At 50.0% G+C, this 21,267-nt stretch overlaps 1 protein-coding gene across 1 annotated transcript; it reads left to right on the top strand.

Annotated features, from left to right (window-relative positions):
- The first annotated feature begins 7,280 nt into the window (after positions 1-7,280).
- On the top strand, positions 7,281-17,262 carry ARMC5 (armadillo repeat containing 5). The gene is made up of 6 exons (XM_081837076.1): positions 7,281-7,805; positions 9,418-9,525; positions 10,800-11,637; positions 12,498-13,783; positions 14,888-15,020; positions 15,465-17,262. Exons 1-6 carry the CDS (start codon positions 7,466-7,468, stop codon positions 16,255-16,257), a joined length of 3,498 nt encoding a protein of 1,165 aa, XP_081693202.1. The 5' UTR covers positions 7,281-7,465; the 3' UTR covers positions 16,258-17,262.
- The last annotated feature ends 4,005 nt before the right edge of the window (positions 17,263-21,267 follow it).

Below are 21,267 nucleotides of genomic sequence, written 5' to 3'. Positions count from 1 at the left end.
GGTTATCTAAACTATTTCAATTCAAGCCATGTGGTTTTTAAAAATAGGAACTGATGGCACCTGACATTTGGTTTCTTCCTCTCTACTCCCCATTCCCTTTTTCTTTTCTGTCATTTTAGAAAATATCTTAAGCTTGTCGAAAGAACAGCCTTTCGGAAAATAATGATTGATCTGTAAGCTGCTCTCTGGGCAGTGGCGTAGCATGGGGGGTGCAGGGGGGCCGGCCGTACCGGGCGCAACACCTGGGGGTTAGGGTTAGGGGGCGCAAATCCACGGGTTAGGGGGCGCAAATTACTTGCCTTGCCCCGGGTGCTGACAACCCACGCTACGCCACTGTCTCTGGGAGCCTTTTCAGCTGAACAGAGTAGAAAAAAAATATCTAATTAGGTTCTACTTAGAGTAGACCCACTGAAATTAATGGGCCTAAATTAGTCATGCTTATTAACTTCAGTGGGTCTGCTCTGGGGAGGACTAGCATCAGACGCAGATGTTTCTGTATAATTTCTGCAGCTGTTCAGGCAGAAGGAACCAGCCAGGCTAGAAGGGGAGACAAGGGGCACATAGCCCTGCTCTGGAAAATACTGATTCCTCCTCCTCCACCCCATCAGACACCCGGCCCCAATTCTCTGTTGGGGAGGGTAACCAGGAGTCCCGTCTCTCCAAAGCAGCTATTTCCCTCAGGGGAAAACTTTGGTAATATGGCGCCCTGAGCCAGGACATAAATTGCACCCCCCCCAATATAATTTTCAAAATAATTCCTTTTGGTACAGTTGGTACAGCTTTTTTACGGATCTTTCAGGGATGCTGGTGGTGGCGGCAGCGACTTTGCACCCCCTCGGCTCAGCACCCTATGCGGAGGAACCACCCACAGCACCCTAAATCTGGCACTGATTTCTATGTTAAGATCACACAAGTGTTTGACCGGAGTACTGTATGGGCACTCACACTTAGCCATCAAAGAACACTCTTTGGTACGTTTGGGGGATGTGGTTTTGTCATTACAACAAACCTCTTTCTCATTGCAAATTTCAAGAGAACCGGTTGGGGCAGGGCGGGGTATGTGGACTGACCAGCTTTGATCCACTTCGTACTACTCACCCTAAACAATACCCGGTATTAATCCTTGTAGGGGCAATAGAGGAAGTGAGGCTGAGAAGGGATACTCAAGGGTAGTGGAGTTCTATTCCCACTACAGGTTAGAAGGGGAGAAATCAAGATTAGACGGGTATGGGGTTGGTGCCTGGAGACCTCCAGAAGAGGACTGAGTTGCACTGGGCAAAGCCATTGAGAGGGTCAGGTTGGTTTTTCAGGGGTGGGTGGGTTCAAGACTTCTAGATTCTTTGGAAGGAGAGAGCTGGGCTGTGTGTCAGGATTACTGGCTCTGGGTTGGTGCATGAAGTCAAAAGTGCTGTGGGTTATGGGATGGGCACACCAGGGGTTCTTCTCAGAAAACGGGAAGTAAGGCATTACTCAGTAATGGTGAAAGCAGAGAGTGGAAATGGACTTCAGATAATGAAGCACTGCTCTTTTACCCTGGGGCATGAAAGACAGGTCACCCGACCCCCATAAGCATCTAGGACAAGGTGGACATTTTGAGTCACATTATAGAACTTCTCAGTAGGGTTTCCTTATTGGTTCATTTAGCTGGTCCATTCGTGACCTCCACCACCATTCTCAAAGTTTTATAGGCAATATAATAGTATTTTATTTTATTTTATTTTATTTTACTTTACAATTTTTAGTTGTATAGATTAGTATACAACATAGGCTTGCCATCCAGTAGACAGGATAGGTAAAAAGGTAAATGGCCCCTGGACAGTTAAGTCCAGTCAAAGGTGACAGTTAAGTCCAGTCAAAGGTGACTATGGGGTTGCAGCACTCATCTTGCTTTCAGGCGGAGGGAGCTGGCGTTTGTTCGCAGATAGCGTTCCGGGTCATGTGGCCAGCATGACTAAACTGCTTCTGGCGCACGGAGGACCATGACGAGTGCCAGAGCACACAGAAACGCCGTTTGCCTTCCTGTTGCAGCGGTACCTATTTATCTATGTGCACTGGTGTGCTTTCAAACTGCTAGGTTGGCAGGAGCTGGGACAGAGCTCACCCTGTCGGGCTGATTTGAACTGCCGACCTTCCGATACAAAAGGAAAAAAGCATGAGGAGGGAAAGGAAAACAAGCAAATTCAGGCCCTAATTCTTCCCTAAAGTGACACAGATTTTATAATGTGGGAGGCAGTCCTGGGAGAGCAGGAACCACATGCCAGTTTGCTGTCAGCTGAGCTGATGGTGGCTACCATAGGATCTCATGGAAGCAGGTCAAGGAGGAAGCTGAATGTCTGGCTCTGAGAAGTCAGGAAGAAATGCTGACAGGGAATTGAGGAGCCCAGGGTTTCCCCCAAATATCCCAAGCTTCCCTCCCCTCTTGTTGTTGTGAGTCAATCCAAGAGCCCTGAGGCAGAGAGTTGTTTTGCGTGCGGCAACTTGGAGGTGGCAATCTCTTGCATCATCCTTCCGCCTGCCAGGCCAGAGTTTCATCTGATGAGGAAACAAAGACAGGTAGCGACAATTTGGGCAAGATATAAGGAGCTTGTTGTGGCCTGGTTTTCATAATCAGCAACCTGCTGACAAGCAGCTCTCTGCTCTCCAAACCACCCTCGGTCCCGGGGTGCCAACAACGCCTATGCCAGAGTTCACCCCAAAGCAACCAGATTTTTTTTTTAGTTTTTTTACGAGTGTCCTCCCTTCCATTCTGAGGACTCATCACGCCTAGTAAACCAAAAAGGTGGAATGTGGTGTGATGAGTTTATGATTTCAGGACTTTTGAGAACAGCAGATATTATGGTATAAAAAGGCTTGATTTTATACCAGTCAGCCCTACCCTACTAACCATATTGGATACTTCCTGCCCTCCTGTCCCTGCTGCCATTGACACCAAGTGTGAACCAGGCTGTGAGAGATGGAGTGGAAGATAATGCTGTCCCAACACATGAAGGTCACTTTGTGGCCTTGGGCAACTGTCTCCCAACTAGGAAGCTACCTCACAGGGTAACTCTGAAGATAAAAAATGGCATAGCTCTGTCTACACCGCCTCAAGCTTCTGAGAAGACAAGCCAGTAGTTACCTTTCGATAAAATAAATGTTAGATTGTGGTTGGGCTACGCATCCAGTTAGTTCAGTTGGTAGAGCATGAGACTCTTAGACTGCCTGCACATAATATGTTTAAAGCATGTCCCTCCCCACGGAATCCTGGGAACTGTAGTTGGTTAAGGGTGCTGGGAATTGTAGCTCTCTGAGGTGCAAACTACAGTTCCCAGGAATCTTAGGGAGGTGTTATTTAAATGTATGGTGTGTTCACAGCGTCAGTCTCAAGGTCATGGGTTCGAGACCCACCTTGGGCACATACCGTATTTTTCTGTGTATAAGATATTTTTTCCTTAGAAATAATAGGCAAAAATTGTGGGTCGTCTTATACACAGATAGAAGATTGGTGGCAGCATCCAGCAGGAGATTAGCAGTGGTGATAGGGTGTGTGATTGGTTGCTGCGGCAAGGCCTGCTGACGATTGGCTGCAGCTGTGAAAATTGGGTGGGCTATTTACTGCATCAGCAAGGTGTGTGTGCAATTGGTTGTGGTTTCGTCGAGTGTGCAAGTGTGCTTTTGGCAGCAAGTGTGCAGACAATTGGTGGCTGTGGCAATGCGTGCGATTTGCATTGGTGGGCAGACTGTAGAGTGATTGGCGGCGGCGGCTCCTCCCCCAAAAAGCTCAACAACAACTTTGGGCAATCCCCACCCCACCCCATTTTTTGTTGTGGTCCCAAAAAATAGGGGTCGTCTTATACATGGGGGCGTGTTATATCGAAAAAATACGGTACATTTTTCAAAATTACTTCTTCACACAATGTAGTTAATTTGTGGAATTCACTTCCACAAGATTTGCAATGGCTACAAACTTGGGTGGCTTTAAAAGATTAGACATATTCATGGAGGAAACGGCTATCAGTGACATCCAGCCATGATGGCTATGTTTCAATCTCCGCTGTCTGAGGCAGGATGTCTTTGAATTCTGTGAGAACAGGATGCTGGACTAGGTAGGCCTTTGGTCTGATCCAGCAGGCTCTTACTTCTTACTTCATTTTGATGAGAACGTAAGAAGAGCCTGCTGGATCAGGCCAATGGCCTACCTAGTCCAGGATCCTGGACAAAATTCTCAGACTGAAAGGTTAACACATCAAAGGAGTGATAAATAATAGAGAAAGACAGCCTGCAGCTCCTTCAATACCTGCCCCAAGACTGAGGAGGCACCTGGAAAAATGGCTTCTCCTGGGAACTGTAGTTTGTCAAGGCTGCGGAGAGTTGTTAGGAGACCCCCTGATCCTCTCACAGACCTACAGTTCCCAGTATGGTTTAACGATCAATCCCCTTCCCATGGAATTCTGGGAATTGTTGCTCTATGAGAGGAATGGGGCATTTCCTAACAACTTTTGGCACCCTTAATGAACTAAAGTTCCCATAATTCTTTGGGGGAAGCCATGCTGTTTAGAATGCTTTCATAGTGCTTTAAATGTATTTTGTATACAGGGTCTGAGTTACGTAAGGCTACTTTTGACATTATGATTAATGGCAATGGAACACGTACTCAGGCTCGGACCACTACGACGCTAGATGTTGCCACATCTGAAGTACAAACACCAAAATGTTGCATGCTGCCTAGCTCATTTTTTTCATGACGCACAGGCCGAGTCTGAATAAACACTGAGGGAACAGACAGTGAAGAAACAGGACCATGCTTACTTATTACAGACATGACACATGGACATAATTTTACACAGGCGGGTGATGCTCATAAAAAAAAATCCACTGAATGTAGTTTCAGGCTGAACCATTCTTTCCCAGATTCTATGTACATTAATGAAAACATATTTGTGTGCAGATATGATCTAAAAAGACATTTCACCCCTGAAACGTGTGGCAAGAGACAGCCGTGCCTGTTGAGTGGGGTGGCCATGATTATGTTCCTTCACCATGTACTTTTGTCTGAACCAGGCCCCAGAGGTGGAGGGTTGAAGGTTGAAAAATAGCGCCCCTTGGCTCTGTCCATCTTTGATGTTTAGCCAACACTTGTTCAGATTGTCCAATCGATAAAGGTGACTAGATCAGTAGGCTCATCCGATCCGTGTTGCTTTGTTTTGAAAATGTGCTCTTTGTGTGGCTTGTTTTCTCTTAGGGACGGACGGTCCCCACACCCCACTCCCAATAAACTTTCTACCCCAAATGACATTAGTGGCTGCCGGTATAGGTTTAAGTTTACAGTCATCAGCACTCTGTTTACAAGCTCCCCCAAGTGTCCTCCATCTCTACTGCCAGGAAGGTGAAGAGGTTTCCAAGTCCAGCTGAGGCCAGTTCTCCACCACATAGCCTAGTGAACCACGGCTGATCCCTTCAAAGGGCTTGTCCTCTTCCACCAAGGAGAGCCTGTCTTCAAGCATCTTCTCTCGGATTTAGCTGCCCCTCACAGTACACTGAGCAGGGCTGTGAGGTTTAATTATTAGTAGGGGGTTGATCTTTTGAGGCTTCCCTTTTAGGCAAACATTTGTCCTATACTGTAGACGGACCAGCATGGCCGACTGGAAATTGGGTTACAGGGGCTGCAATCCTATGCCCACTTATTTGGATCCAAGGTTAATATTGACCTCTGAGGCCATGCTTGTGAATCTACCCTCAGGAGGTATTAGACTCAAGGACACAATAGCTGGGACACTAGAGACACTTTCCCCTGTGGGGAAAGGCCTCACCATCAGCCTTTCAGACCGTATTGGCTCAGGATGTCGCCAGCACTCCATGCATCAGTGGTGGTGACCACATGCTTGAGGTGATAGACAATTTTGTCTACCTGGACTCCACCATAACCAGCAACCTTTCCATTGATGCTGAGCTGGGCAAGCTAATTGGCAAGGCAGCTATGGGCAATGGTTCACCTCTCCAAAAGGGTTTGGGAGAATGATCAATACCAAGATGAAGATCTACCAAGCTTGCATCTTGAGTTGGTTGTGGGCAACTTACAGCGGTCAGGAGCGACGCCTCAGTGCCTTCCATATGCGTTGTGTCAGGAAGATTTTGCGTTGTGTCAGGAAGACCAGGCCTGTTGACCAACCAGCTCTGCATTACAAAGATGTCTGCAAGAGTGAGATGAAGTCTGGCAACATTAACCCCACTGTATGGGAATCCCTGCAGACAGACAAGTTGTATAGCCACATCAGTAACCAGATGAGAAATGACCACCGGAGGAGCAGAGAAGAAATGGCATGGTGCACCTGCATCAGTTATACTGGATGCCTTCATCTGCCACAGCTGCAATAAAGCATTTCCCTCCCTCATTGGTCTCGACACCCAGAGCAGGCGCTGGAATTCTCCAGCAGTTTGGGTTTGACTTTACCCTCGATGGTGCACTCTTCCATTGTCTCCCAAGACAGACGGATGCCAACACTCAATATATACACATTTGCTGCTTTTGGGGGGTCACTGCATTTTTTGATTCTGCTGCTATTTTAATTTGTCACCACTATCATATTGTTATATGTGTGAGGATTTTCCAGTTATAACTTTTTATTTTCCTTTGGAAGGTGGGATATAGATTTAATAAATAAAAAAAAGTAACATGATTTTAATTGGTTTTTTAAAAAATATATAGTAAGTCACCTTGGAAAGGGTAACCCTGAATATAAATATCGAAGCAACCAGGTTAAGTAAAGCCCCGTGACCAGAGCGGAACTTTATTCTGCGACTCTCCTCTTCCTTTGTTGTCTTCTCTTTCCCTGTCTAAATTTAGACTACTGTACACAATTCCCGGGACGGTGTTTTTTTTTTAAAAAAAAACCCTCGCCTTTGACTTTCCGTCTTAAGTGTGTAAGCCATTAACTACTTAGCTGATGCAATGTTTCATCACCACACTTTAAAACTTAAATCGAACGAGCAAAAGCCACGGTGCTCCAATGCAAGCACTTAAGATAACACTTTATTAAATCTGAAGCCCGGAACGACCAATCAAAACACAACTTTCGCGTATTTCTCCCCAGGAAAACAGGAAAAACTGACGGCTGCGAACGCCAAAAACGACGCGCGGCGCAGTCCGGGATACTTTCCCGTCGTGCCTTGCTCCATTCTCCCCGAGTCAACCATTTCGTGGCGCCTTGCCTTCTGGGAGTTGCAGTCTTTCCTCCCGACGTTTCCCTATAACGTCTATAGCCAGGAGGTGGGAAAAGGACTACAACTCCCATCACGCAACGCGCCTCCCTTGGCCCGGGAGGGGGACTCGGGCTATATCTCGGGACCTATAGTCTTCGCACCCCCCCCCGCGCACCTTTGTCCTCATGGGGAGCGAACTACAGTTCCCGCAGAGCCGAGGGGTCCGGCCGCTCTAAGGTCTCCGCCGCCCCTCCCCCGCCCGGCCTTGGCAGGGGCTTCTCCCAAGATGGCGGCTCCCCCTCCTCCTGCTGCTGCTCCCCGGGGCGCCGGGGTCGGGGCCACCTCCCCGGGGGGCTCCCTGGGCTACTGCTTGGCCCAGCTGCAGAAGGGCGCCGAGCCGGGCCTCGGCCGGGCCCTGCTGGCCCTCAGGACGCAGCACATCAAGGAGGCCGGGGGCATCGCCCGCTTCCGGAGCCGAGGGGGCCTGGCGCCTCTCCTGGGGGTCCTGGCCGGCGCCCCTCGGCCGCGACGCACCCTGGACCTCGCCCTCAGCATCCTGGGCAACTGCTGCACCGAGGGCGCCAGCCGCACCCAGGTGCGCGAGCTGGGCGGGATCCCGCCCCTCGGTAAGTGGGGGGCCCCACTTATGGGGAGGACCAGGTACCCCCTTGGGGGTAAGGGGGAGCTCGGCAGGGCAGTCGTGGTCCCCCCACAACCTTTGGGTGGGCGCCAGGTGGGATCCTAAGACCCCCCAAGTCAACCCTCCAGCCCCCCCCAATTGCCTGGGTGCCTGTGTTGCCAAGGCCCCCTTGACTTGTCAAAGGTTGGGGTCCCGCCCCCAGTGTTTGTAAGGATTATTGGATCCTCGCGTGGAATAATAGCTGCTTTGGCTCACTTTCTGGGCCTGTCTGCCTTCTCCAATACCTTTACTTTGGGCTGTCATGTGTGATACCCATCTCGTTAAATAAGATGATGTAGCTCGGATTTCCTTATGTTTTTGTTTTTTTTTTAAAAAAATCTCGTGCTTAAAGGGCGTTAAGTGTTGGCAAGGGGAAATCACAGAGTCGCAGAACTGTTGGAAGGGCCACCCAGTCCAAGCCCCTGCAACGCAGGAGTCACAGCTAATGTTAGGCTTTGCCCTGTGGGGCTGGGGAGGGTTGAAGCCATACGTGCAGTTCTAAGGGTGATGATGAGCTGTCGCCCTTGGTTAACCTCTACGCCCGACTGATGTTGGGTGTCAGAATAGGACCTGGGATACCAGGGTTCAGATCCCTGCATTCCAGGTCCAGGCCCTGGCGGGGGGGGGGGGGGACCAGCCATGCATGCCATCTTGAGCTCCTTGGAAGAAAGGTGGGATATAAATGTAATAAGAATAAAGGGCATTGGCCTGGGACATGCGCACATGTCTTGGTATCCTGAGCTACTCAAGTTGGACTTGTGACCCTTTGAATGCTGCGATGGGAGGAGATGCCTAATCTTTTAAGGGAAGTTGCTTGAGGATGCGCAGGGACTTGTAATTTGCTTTTTGCAGCTGGCAGCGCCACCTGGCTGTTAAACGTGTAAACGCCAAAGCCTCAGTCTTTCCATCGATGGAGGACGGTGCAAAACTGCTGTCTTAAACCAATGCAAATTAAGTTCAGTGTTTTCCTTTTCAGCTTCTACCCCGTTTGGTTCTTTCATAGGTTATGGGCCTGTTTTAAGATGAGTGAACACATGCAAACTAGAAGTGGTTGGCTTTTTCCCTCTAGGAGAAGCCAGCAACAATCTTCGGGATTTGGGATTATATTGAGGTTCCCCCTAGCAGTCGCAAAACCTCGTGCATTTGTGCATTTGGAAAGCAGTGTTTACACTGGTTGTCAAGAGAGACCACACCTTTTCATAAATCTTTAGCACTATACACTGTAGAGTAAGCACTGCAGTATATAGAGTGTAGAAATGTGATAATTCCTGGTTGAGGGCTTAAGGCCTGTATTACATGCAAGGGGTGGGGGTAGAATCAGGCAGAAAATGCTACCCTCTTTAAACAGCTGTTCTTACCCAACTTTTAAAAAAGCAAAAAAAAAAGCAAAGAGAGCTAAATCTGCTGGCCTTTAAAGTGCCGCAAGACTCGTTGCTTTTCACTGGAACAGACTACCACAGCTATTCTCCTGAAAGTTGTTTGTGGTTTTACAGCTACATTATTCTCCATCTCTCTTCCTTCCTGCTCCCCCTCCCCCGCCACAATCTGTGGGTTTATAGTTACTATCCTGAGATCGCTTGCTGCAGAAAGCATCCAGAATCGGACGGCACGAGCCCTCGGCAACTTGGCTGTAGACACAGAAAACTGTCAGGCCATTCACGAAGCAGGTTGGAAGTGGGATGGTGTACTGGGTAGGGATGGAGGGCAGGTTTGTTCATGAGGGGCTGGGTGGGGGTCCAGTCCCTATGTTATGACTTCCTGCCCCTTTGCAACACCTCCATAATGAGGTGCTCCTCATTTCCACATGTTAGACTGACATGAGTTTATATAATTACTCATTGCCTCCATATCTTAATAACCGGAAGCTTCCTGGTGAAAACTAGCATAGTGGAGGGGAGTGCTAAGAATCTGAGCTGGAATTGCCCAGTTTTATCCCACTTATAGCCTCACTTGGTGACCCCAGGCAAACTTCTGCACTCTCACTCTTGGCACCTGCTCTGCAATACCAGGATCATGCTGGCCTGCCTTACTGAGCTGTTGTAAAGATTACAGCAATAATGTCTGTGAAGTACTCTGAGCACTTGAAATGCACTATATAAACATGAAGCTTTGTTCTCGTTATTGAAAATATTTAGTCTTCATGTATTACAAAATTCTCAGATAGAATGCACTGGGATTCCAGAATGAATAGAGGATCTGTGTGGAACATTTGGTCACTTGTGGATAAACTACAAACAGGTTGTGTGTTAAATTAGGTAACATGCTAGCCGTTTTCTCTTTTAGCCTAGGTAAAGTTGGTGGGGGAACGTATTTTGTGTTGGATACTTGTTTTACTTCTCTCTGTGTATCTCTCTCCCCACCCTCATTTATCTGGGACAGAGAACAGAGGAGGGGTGGGAATTTTGCTGTGATTTGGGTGAAATTTCCGCATAACTTTGTGTTTGGATTCAAGTGCAGATGTTCATATAAACTTCTAAAACTTAGATGCAAATGGAGGAGTTGCTTTGGAATCTGTGGCAGCCCTCTCAAAAGAAAGGGATGTGGCCACAGAATCCTTTTCTTCTTGCTCCCTTCTGCGGAGCTGGGGGGTAAGGTGGACACCCATCTCTGCTAAAAAATCACTCACGTGTTTTTCTGGTACCCTGGAAGGGTGTGGCATATTACCTTGATAAAATTGCCTGGAAAGTGGCTACTGCCCTTTAAGGTCCTCTGCATCTGCTGCTCCCAGCAACTTCATTGCAGCAGCTGCTGAGAGTAGCAGAAAAAGATGGTGGTGGTTGTGGAGAGAGATGGTGCTGAGACTTGGCAGGCCAGTTGGAGAGGCTTGGATGTTTGCTGGCAAACTGTAGAGAAATTGTAATATATGAGAGACTATAACTTGGCTTTCTTTTTCTTCCATTCTCTCCCCCACCCCGCAACCCCAAAAAATATCCCATTACAGGAGCAGTGCCCCCGCTGGTGCAGGTCCTCACCACCTCCCAGGACAGAGAGTGCTTGCAGAGTGTGATCAGGGCAGTGCGCTACCTGGCTGACACGCCTGCGCATCGCCTTGTGCTGGTCCAGCAGGGGGTGGTGCGCTCCATTGCCGAGCGCTTGGCTTCCTCCTTGGATGACGCTGCCGTTGTTGCAGCTGCTGTGCGCGCCCTCCTGGAGCTGACGAAGGGTTGCAGCCGCGACTGCGCACAGCAGCTCAGCTTGGCGGGCGGTGTGGCAACCCTCGTGGCCTTGACTAGCCACGAGAAGCGGGCAGTGCGGGAGACTGCTCTCGTGGCCCTGTCCAACCTCTGTCTGCAGGGCATGCTGAGGCCTGCTGTGGGCAACGCTGGCGGAGTGGAGGTGCTAGTGGGGGAGATCCGGCAACGCCAGAGAGCCGGGGCACCTGGCATGGCCCTACATCCTCTGGTGAAAGCTTTGTGCCTGCTGTGCCGAGAGGCAATCAATAGAAGCCGGGTCCGAGAAGCCGGGGGGCTGGAGCTGCTGCTGTCCCTGCTACGGGACCAGGGCCACAGCTCCTCCCACGATCGCGTGGTGGTGGCCTTTGTGGCCTTTTTCTATGATGAGGAGGCCCTGGAGGTGCTGCAGGCTGGAGGGCTTGTGCCTTTGCTGGTTGGGAGGCTGGCAGCGCTGGGCCAATGGAGAGGCCGGAAGGAGGAAGAGGAAGAGGAGGAGGACGACCTGGTAGATGAGAGGGATGCCGCTTCTTTTGACCTACCTGCAGAGGGGCGTCGTGGGGAGCAGGCCACGCCTGGAGCAGAGTCTTCCAGCTTTCAGAGCCTCAGGTAAATAATGTCTTGAGCTAGGGGGTTGTTTTATGCAAGGGCTGAAAGAGGTGATGTCCTTTCAAAAAAGGGCTTTTTATGGTGAGAGAAGTATATACCCAGAACATGCCAGTTCTGTACCAGCAAAGCAAAACAAACCCTATTTGGAATGTCTTGTGCAAATTAGTCACATCTAAATGTGTAGCTTTTTCTAAATTTTTACCCAGGCCGTGGAAAATGGAAAGAAGCAAAGGTGTCAAGATTGGGGGCTAGTGGACTGTTAGGGGTCAAAGGAGCTGGGATGTTGCCCTACTCCAACCATTTCCAGCTCTGCGGAATCACTTTTAGCTTGTTTTCAAACTTTTCTTCGCTGGAAACACAGGTTGGAAAACTAAACAATAGTTTTGCTTTTAAATGGGGCTAGAGTTTCTTAGGGTTCTGTGTCCTGTGCTTGCTTTGTTCCCCGGGATTGTTGTGCTACTGAGGGTGGCTGTGGTTGCTGCCACCAGGTGTTCTTTGTATTTTGCTTCCATGTCCTATTGATGCCATTGTTTGGCCGTGTGGTAGCAGTAGCGGGAGCCTGCAGTGATTGATTCAAGGCTCTGGCAAGCATGTGCCACCGCACAGCTGTACGTGCAGATGCTTGCAGTATTTTGCAGCTGGCTGCCAAAAGCGGAGTCATGCACACAACAACAGATGCCTGTCGTCCGCTTGCTGTGGGCAAGAAGCTGATACATGCACTCTTCTCCAACACTTCGCACCCGCTAATGGCTACCAACCACATGCCACATGGTCATGTGATTCCCTCCCCACTGCCCACCCCAAACTCTACAATCTCCTTTGTGCTTAGATCTGTGCATTTCCTTCTATCCACTCTGCAGATCCTGGCTTCTTTCTGAAGGCTACATTGCCAGCCCAGGGGACCTTTCTCCACAGTGGTCCCCCGACACCACCCTTTCTGAACTGGATGTCCAAGGATGTGTCAGCCCCAACCAAGAGCTGCAAGATGAACCCCCTGGGCCCTGCCATGCCGTATCTGGAGTAAAAACCCAGTCCCGGGCCGAATCCCCTGATTTCTTAAACTCTCCATTACTGGATTTGCCCCTTGCATGTCAGCCAAGTTCTACCGAGACCTTAAACCCAGTGGAGGGAGATGGAGCATATCCACAGCAGAGCCTGTGCCCGGTGGCATCGCCTGTGTTTGACAAACCTGGAAGTCTCTGTTTGGAGGTGCCAGAGTCAGAGGAGATCAAGGAGCTGGAAATGGTTGAGACGAGTAAGCAGCAGAAGGGGCTGCTGATGAAATCAGAAGAGGAAGATCTAGCCAGTCCAAAGAAAGGACTCCCTGGACAGGACGTGTTGAAGCTGCCCTGTTCATTGTCTCCAGGGGCAGCCTCAGATTCAGTGCTGACGAATCCATCAAAACCAGGTGAAGATATGGAACAGTCGACCTGGGCTGCTTTGACAACGGACCAAAATGAGCCTGGGACCAGTAACTCGCACTTGGCTGCCATGGCGTTGATTCCGAGCAAGAGTGACCAAAGCCAACTGTCCCCCAGGCCCATTGCCAAATCGCCAGCCAGCGAGGAGGCCTGTCTGGTCACCCCAAAGCTGAGCATTCAGAGCCTCTCAAGTTCTCCCGATGAGCACAGGACACCTACGTCCTGCTGGAAACGCCGTGCCAAGTTCCGGTCAACGTCTGAGCAGGCGCCACCTCCTCAAGCATCACGTCCTGCTGGCGAGACTCCGTCCCCACTTCTCTCCCTAGCCCTGCCGCTCTCCCTCTCTCCACACGGGGGCGACAGAGAGCTCCATGCCCCCGAGGCCCCTGTCCTGCTGCTCCTTTCCCGCTTTTCCCAGGCTGAGGATCCCAGCCGCAGCTTGGTGACACCGGCCACCTTGCAAGGGCTGCTGCGCTACGTCACGAGAAGCCCCGTCCCCTCCTCTCGCTGCCTCCGGCTGCTGCATCGCCTCACCTGCAACCCCACTTGCCTGGAGGCCTTTGTGCGTTCCTACGGCGCTTCGCTCATCCATGCCTGGCTGATCCTTGGCGTGTCGCCCGAGCAGGTGGTGGCGGCGGCTGTTACTGCCGAGGAAGAGGGGGAAGAGGCGGAGCCAAGAAGCCTGGATGCTGGGGAGCACGACGCCAGGAGGTTCAAGGAACTTGGTGTGTGGATTTTCTGTTATCTCTGCATTCCAGCATAGCGGTTCTTAATCTTTCCCCCCACTAGTAAATTAAAAATTTCTGGAGATCTCAAAAGGCCACTTAATAACCCCCCCCCTTTTTTTTTTGGTCCTGTACATCAAACCACATGCACAACTCTCATTACAGTTGGCGTTTGATAGTGCCTTTCTAATGCAATGGATGTGTTGGGAGCTTTTGAACAGAGTTCAGGGAAGTCTAGCTTGGCTCATCAGAAAAATAAACCATATAATTGTAGAGTTTGAAGGGACCACAAGGGTCTTCTAGTCCAACCCCCTGCAATGCAAGGATCTTTTTGCTCAACATGGGGCTGAAACCCATAACCCTGAGCGTCTCATGCTCTACCAACTGAGCTACCTCAGGGATTGGGAGTTGAGGGCAAAGTATTGATATTCCACAACCTTTCTGTGGGGCACCCAAAAGGAGACCACCAAAAAAGGTGGTCTACTGAGGATGATTTGAGAACCTCTGTTCTAGGATATTGGAATTCAAGCCTTCATAGTTTTATTTTTTTGAGTGGTTCCTCATATTAAAGAGGAACCGGGTACTCTCATGTTGAAGATGCTGTGGTGTCTCACTTTAGTGGGTCTTTGGCTCATTGGAAAGCCAGTTGGTTTGTTGGGATACTGTGGTTCCTAGTCTCTCTTTGCCACAGGCCATGCTGTTAGCTGATGCTCAGTAAGCCTCTGAAGTGGTTTTCAGTGCTGGAATGTGTAAAGCGACCTTAAAGCGAGCCCTTATGGTAGTGTATGGAACCACTTTTCCCCTCACCGCTGAGTAATTGAAGTCCCCTCCACCTCACCCCAGCTGACGTAGGCTGGGGTTGAGGCTTCAGATCAGAGAGAGCCTTTTTGCTTCCCACATGTTTTGCAGACATAAAATGGAGCATGAAATAAATTGTGGGGGGACCGCAGCTCTTGCAATACAGAAAAGGCTGACTGGGCAGTTGGGGGCAGGGCAGATGCCAAAAAGTGGGGTGGCTCCCTTCAGAGTTGATGCAGATGCCGCATCAAACGGAGGCGCTGTTTGTTGAACGCATTTCTGACCCATTCTTCCCCTTCCCATCAGGAGAGACGCTGCTGATGAACCTTTGTGTGCAAGCAGAGTCCCCTTATGGGGTGGGTGTTCTCACCCACATGTTGCTGTCAGGCTCCGAATCTGATCAGGTGGCCTGTGCACTCGCCCTTCCGCTTATCTGCAGGTAAGTCTGACATTGCTCTGTCAAACTGGTATGAAGAGAAGGGGATAAAAAGGATTTACTTCCTCATGTGGTTGCAGTTTCCTCATGTGGCTACCAAAATGGTGGCGGCCATCTTGAATGAGGAGCAGCCACTGGGCTGGGACGGAGTGACCTCAGGGTTTTATTTAGCCCCAGATTCAGAGATTTGGGGGTGTGGACAGTGAAACTATGGGGGGGGGGGTATATTACTCCTCACCACATGAACCACAAGGCACTCAAAAGAGTGTATGAGAGATTTATTTTTGAAAGAAGCGAAAAGTGTGGAGACTGAGGAAAGAGGAAAGTGTGTTAATGTTGGGGGTCTGATATTTTACAATTCTCATTTTTCAGCTAATAGAAGGGGAGAGATGGGATCTAACGAAAGGTACTGAGGATACAAAGCGGTTTTCTCTTTTTCTCCCATAGGAAGGATTCCCTTTGCCGGAAACTTCTGCTGGACCACTCTGGCCTGCGTCTCCTATTAGGTGCCCTGGTGCGGGACCCCGATCCCTGCCTTGTTTTCTACGCCTTGGATTCCCTCTCCCTCCTCCTGGGCTCCCAAGCCACAAGTCTTCCCTCACCGTCCCCTCCTGCCTCCAAGAGGCCGCGCCTGGACTCCCCGCCCCCCTGCTCTTATTGCCGCTTCATGGACGAAGGCAAGGCCGACTTGTATTTCCAGCTGGACTCTGGCACCCGGGTGCCCACCGTGCGCCAGGTCGTCAGCGAAGCCTCCGAGGTCTTCTGTGCCATGCTGAGCACAGGGTTTGCAGAGTCGTGCCACACCACCGTGAGGCTGGGTGGTGTGTCTCCCGAGCCCTTCCTGGCTCTCGCGCACTTCCTCCATGGCTGCCGCGGCAAACCCTGCTCGGTGCTGGGGGTTTCGGTCCCCTTCGCTTTAGCCGAAGAAATCCTCACGGTTGCTGAGCAGTATCTCCTCCCCGAGCTCCAGTCCCTGGTTGATGACGCCGTGTGCCGGGACTTCCTGCGCCCCGAGACTCTAGGCCAGGTGTACTGCTTGGCTGAACGGCAGAACCGGCCCCGCTTGCTTCGGAAATGTGCTGCTTACACTCTCCAGGACGTGGCAAGGCCCACCCGCCAAGCCGCGGTGTTGGCCAAGCTTCTCCAATCTGTTGGGAATCCTAGCAGGTTGGCTGAGGAGCTGCTCAGGGTGGTGATGGAGTCCCCGTGGGGCTCTGGTGCTGAGGTCCAGCTGGGCTGAAGGATTTACAGCTCTGTCTCCTCCTGCTCTGTTCCACCCCCCTTCTCTCTCTCACGCACACATGCACACACATAACCGAAATACTGGCTTTATAGTGGAAACCCAAGTATGATGACAGAAGGAGTGCTAGGAGAATAAATAGGGTGAGACTCAAAAGAATGGCCTCACAGCGGTCAAAGGGTCAACTTCTGGAGTGGGGAAGCGTGTGGGGCAGTGATGTGGCAGTGACCGCCCCACTTGATAGAGCGGTTGTGTGTGTAAGGTTGGTGGAAGTGACTGCATGAGGGTGGAAAAGAATGGAGGGAAGGAGGAAGAGGGCCGGGGAAACGCTGCCACCCAAAACGCATGGGTGAGGATTTAAATCATATGTGGGGAACTTTTGGCCCTCCAGATGTTGCTGAACTACAACTCCCATCATCCTTGGCCTCTGACCACTCTTGCTGAGGGATGGTGGGCATTGTAGTTTAGTGACAGGAGTGCCAGAGGTTCTCCACACCTGATTAAGATGAAAGGTGGAGTAACCAGGTGTCAGATTCCGCTTGGACACAACAATAGCCCCTTTTGAGGAGGGTTTCTGTCAAGAGCACTTAAAAAACAAAGAACGGCCAGCCTCAGTGTTGTGATCTTGGGCATGGCAGCATGTTCAAAGTGGGCAGGATCCCTTTCTGATAGCGTATCAGGAAGGGACCCCAGATTGAAAAATACAACATTTCTGAGAGTGCCGTTCTGATGGCAGCTGCTCCTGGAATTGATCCTAGTCTTGGGAGGAGATGTTAAAAGGGCATGAATGTATAACTGAAGAAAGGTGAGCCATCTCACAGAGATGGGGAGGGGGCAGCAAAAGAATTGACTCTATGCCAAGTAGTGGAAGGAATTTGCAGGATATCAAGGTGCTTCTCTTCAGGACACGTGGAAGCACTGAGAGGAGTCTGGCCCATTTGTATAGATGGAACTATATTGCATATAAGCTATTGTACATAGAGAAATACAGACATCAGAGAGGTACTCGGAGCGTCTACCTGGCATCAGCTTATTTCTGTGAGTGAACAAATGGGAGGTGACCAACCCTTGTTGCTGCAAAGTTGGCTGCGACCCAGTTTTGAGCCAGCCTTCTGCAAACGAACCAGTTGTTCCAGAACCCCACAACGAGTCTCTCACCATTAACCCCGCTCACTCTTAATGGGTGGGAGGGATTTTTCAGTGTCATCCAATGGAGGATTCTTAGGAACAAGGGATGAAATGTGTCTGGTCTGCACAATTGAGTTCTCTGGCCATTGAGCAAGCTCTTGGGGGTGGGATTTTGGATTTACACTTGCATGCCCTGTGATGCCAATCAAGCCTCACTGAATTGAATTGTGAGGCCTCTGAGCCCCCGTTCCTCCCCTCCCCACCTCCTTTCCACGCCAAGGACAGGAAACGCCTGCTTCTAACTGCATCCAGATGGTCTGGAGAACTGGCGAAGGGGAGGGAGAAACCACTTCCTGAGAGCCTGATTACTATAGAGCCTGTTCGTCTAGGATGGGGTGGGAGGGAGCGCCTTCCCCAGTGGGTTCTTTCTCGGTCCCATTTTCTGTCCCTTATCATTGTTGTTTTTGAAGGGTTGGCTGTCATCTGTTTTTTTCCATGGCGTTTATTGGGTGCTGGAAGCTGACCGCTAGCATACGTAGCCCTGCTGCTGAGGTTATGGTGTAAAATCACAGCTGGGAGATGCAGCAGAGGTTCGCTGCTCCTTCCCTCTTGGGATACTGTGTGGATGATTTGAGGTTTTGTAAGGACTTCGTTTTTAAAATGTTATTTTCTGGTCATGCTCCAGTTCCTCAGCATGTGAGAAGCATTTCCTATAATTTTATCTCTATGCCAAGAAAACAGTCACCTGCTTAATTTCTGCATGATTGGTTGCTGTAGAAGGCAGAGGAGCTGGGCGTAACACTAACGGTGGCAGCCCTTGTTCATCACGCAGCCATCACGCAGTCTCAACATATCTGGTGCAGAAGCAAACCAGGCTGAGTGTTTCAGGGCTTGTTTTCCTTCCCGAATTCCTCCTGTGCCTGGCTCTTCTCTTGGCACAAGCCCCTTACGCTCGTGAGTGTTTCAACCTGGGTGGAGAGTTTTTATTATGGTGCTGAAAAAAGCATTCATCTGAAAAAGCCCGCACTGTGAGCAGGCCACTTTCAGGAGGGCTGAGACCATACCTTGCGAAAAAGTCTCTTACAAAGTGTTCACTTCAAAAATGTTTCCTCTACCGTCTACCCTAGAAAATTCATCAAGTCCTAAACCTTGTAAGTACTGTACAGCCCGATCCCCAAAATACTACACGGTCTGCAGTTCAAAACAACAAACCATTGCAAGGCAAAATCATGCAGGATTGTGACAGCCCATTTTAACACACGCATGCTTACAACTCGTAGGGTGCTTTCAAAGTACATCAATACGCTTGTAGATTAGGATTTTAAAAATCCTATTTCAATTGAGGGCAGGGCTCAGTCTCAAGTGGCTTGCCTAGGGCTGCAACTAGATGTGATGTAGAAGGTCTGTCAACAGGCAGATAAAAATCAATAGCCTTTTTGGCCTGACAAATTCACTCGTAACTACCTAGGAAGCTTGCCTGTACCAGGTCTTGTCTAATGAATAATCTGAGAACCAGGAACAGCTTGGCGGGATCAGGCCAGTATCCCATCTTGCCCGGTGGTCAACAGGATGCCCATGAGAAGCCCACAAGCAGAATCTGAATGCGAGAGCACTTCTCTTCCTGCTGTTTCCAGCAGTTCATATTCACAGGCCTGCTGCCTCTGACCTTGGTGGCACAAGAAAAGCATGTGTTCTGCTACTGAGTCATGGACCATTTACCTATCAGGGAACAAAACCGAGGTGATATGAACCAGGGACTTCTGGGCTCTGAGCTCCCATGCCTAATCACAACTCTCGCTCTCATTAGCATATGCTGCAAACTTGCTTTTTCTCTGCCCTCTTCTTACAGACTTCTAATGTCCCCCTCCCCCAGTCCTTAAGCCATCAAACCTTATGGGTACCCCAAAATTGTTATGGTCAAAAGCCCACCTCCACCAAAGCTTTTAACAATCCAGCCCTGATTTAACATTCAGGTACGTTTATTACATATCGGAGTTCTCTCGTTCTCAGCAACTTTTTTTTTGGCTTGCACCATTTACACCCCGTGTTTCCTCAGTTCTATAAACATCCTCTGAATTAAATAATCTCATTTGGCACAAGGTATTAGATTCCGTCCTCCCGCCATCATGAATAACAGCTGCAGCCTAGCCAAAACCCATTTCTGTCCAAAGACCTCATGACCTCGGCTGGACTTGGAAGTTGTACATCTCTTTCCCCGTTTTGGCACCTGGAATCTTGTGAATTCCTGGGCCTCATCAGAACTTGAAATGATACTGGAAAGTTAGTAGACTACCCTGTGTGCACGTGTAGGTGCAGTGCCAACTTGAATAAAATATTGTGGGGGACCAGGGAAGCCCCGCCCCACATAATCGATCGCATGACACATTGGGCACACACCAGCTGAATGGGAGTGCCCATCAACTTTGAGGGGGCCCAGCCCTCTCAAATATTTTATTGTAGGGGCTGAAGCCCCCATGGCCCTTAGGAGTTGGCTCCTATGCACACATCTATGGCCTCATCTGCACTATACATTTAAAGCAGGATCGTACCACTTTAAACCATCACAGTTTCCACCTGGGAACTAGTTTGTTAAGGTTGCTCAGGGTTGTGAGACCCTGTTCCCCTCTACAACCCTCAGGGTGGTTTAACAGCCAATCCCTCTTCCCAGAGAACAGAGAATTGTAGCTCTCTAGGAAGAAGTGGGGTCTCTAAAAAATTTTCCGCACCCTTAACAAACGATGCTTAGAGTCATACCTAGGCTCCCTTGTGCCCTTGGCAAGGAGCTGTATTGGCAGTGGCCCCCATCCCTTGTGCCCTTGGCAAGGACATGTGCCCAGTGGCCCAGAGTGGTGGAGAAGTGAGCAAATGGGTGGGTGGGCTCCTAGTCACTCGGAGCCAGAGAGGTGTGATTTTTGCTCCCCCTGGGCCTAAACCAGGCTTCCTCAAACTTGGCCCTCCAGATGTTTTTGGCCTACAGCTCCCATGATCCCTAGCTAGCAGACCAGTGGTCAGGGAGGATGGGAATTGTCGTCTCAAAACATCTGGAGGGCTGAGGTTGAGGAAGCCTGACCTAAACCCTTGGTGGGGAGCAACCCATAGCTGTCAGCTTTCGGATTTGAAAATAAGGGATCAGCAGCCTCACCTGCCCCTGAGACAGTCTATGGGATATCTAACAATCCAGGATAGCAGCGGGAAATGGCGCTGAAATAAGGGAATTTCCCACACAAAAACGGGGAAGGTTGACAGCTATGGAGCAACCTAGCGAACCTTAGGTATGCCCCTGACTACACTTCCCATGATTCTTTGAGGGAAGACATGACTATTTTAAAGTGATACGATACTGTTTTAAATGTACAGTGCAGACTGTGTGTTGAGAGAGAAAGAGAGAATACGGATGTTATACATGCTTAGCTGCCAGGCTTTCTTCCCAGTGCTCAAAATCCAATTGATAACTTTTAATCCAAAGTTCACACCTTTTCCTCTTCTTACTGTTTTACTCCATAATATCCATGCCGTGCGCTGTGGGACCCGTGGGACGCGGGTGGCGCTGTGGGTTAAACCACAGAGCCTAGGGCTTGCCGATCAGAAGGTTGGTGGTTCGAATCCCCGTGATGGGGTGAGCTCCTGTTGCTTGGTCCCTGCTCCTGCCAACCTGGCAGTTCAAAAGCACATCAAAGTGCAAGTAGATAAATAGGTACCGCTCCGGTGGGAAGGTAAACAGCGTTTCCGTGCACTGCTCTGGTTCGCCAGAAGCAGCTTAGTCATGCTGGCCACATGACCCAGAAGCTGTACGCCGGCTCCCTCAGCCAATAGAGCAACATGAGCGCTGCAACCCCAGAGTCGGCCTAATGGTCAGGGGTCTCTTTACCTTTATCCATGCCA

This window comes from Podarcis erhardii (genome assembly GCF_964252035.2).
Source record: "Podarcis erhardii genome assembly, chromosome: 13".
Classification (NCBI taxonomy): domain Eukaryota; kingdom Metazoa; phylum Chordata; class Lepidosauria; order Squamata; family Lacertidae; genus Podarcis; species Podarcis erhardii.
The sequence above is the reverse complement of the archived record's forward strand: the minus strand, read 5'-3'. Positions and strand labels throughout refer to the sequence as shown.

Bases quoted from the DNA above. Each gene is read 5' to 3' on its own strand.
- ARMC5 (XM_081837076.1), top strand. From the start codon at position 7,466: ATGGCGGCTCCCCCTCCTCCTGCTGCTGCTCCCCGGGGCGCCGGGGTC. The intron at 9,526-10,799 runs GTTGGAAGTGGG...ATCCCATTACAG, and splicing joins TCAGGCCATTCACGAAGCAG to GAGCAGTGCCCCCGCTGGTG. The intron at 11,638-12,497 runs GTAAATAATGTC...TCCACTCTGCAG, and splicing joins TCCAGCTTTCAGAGCCTCAG to ATCCTGGCTTCTTTCTGAAG.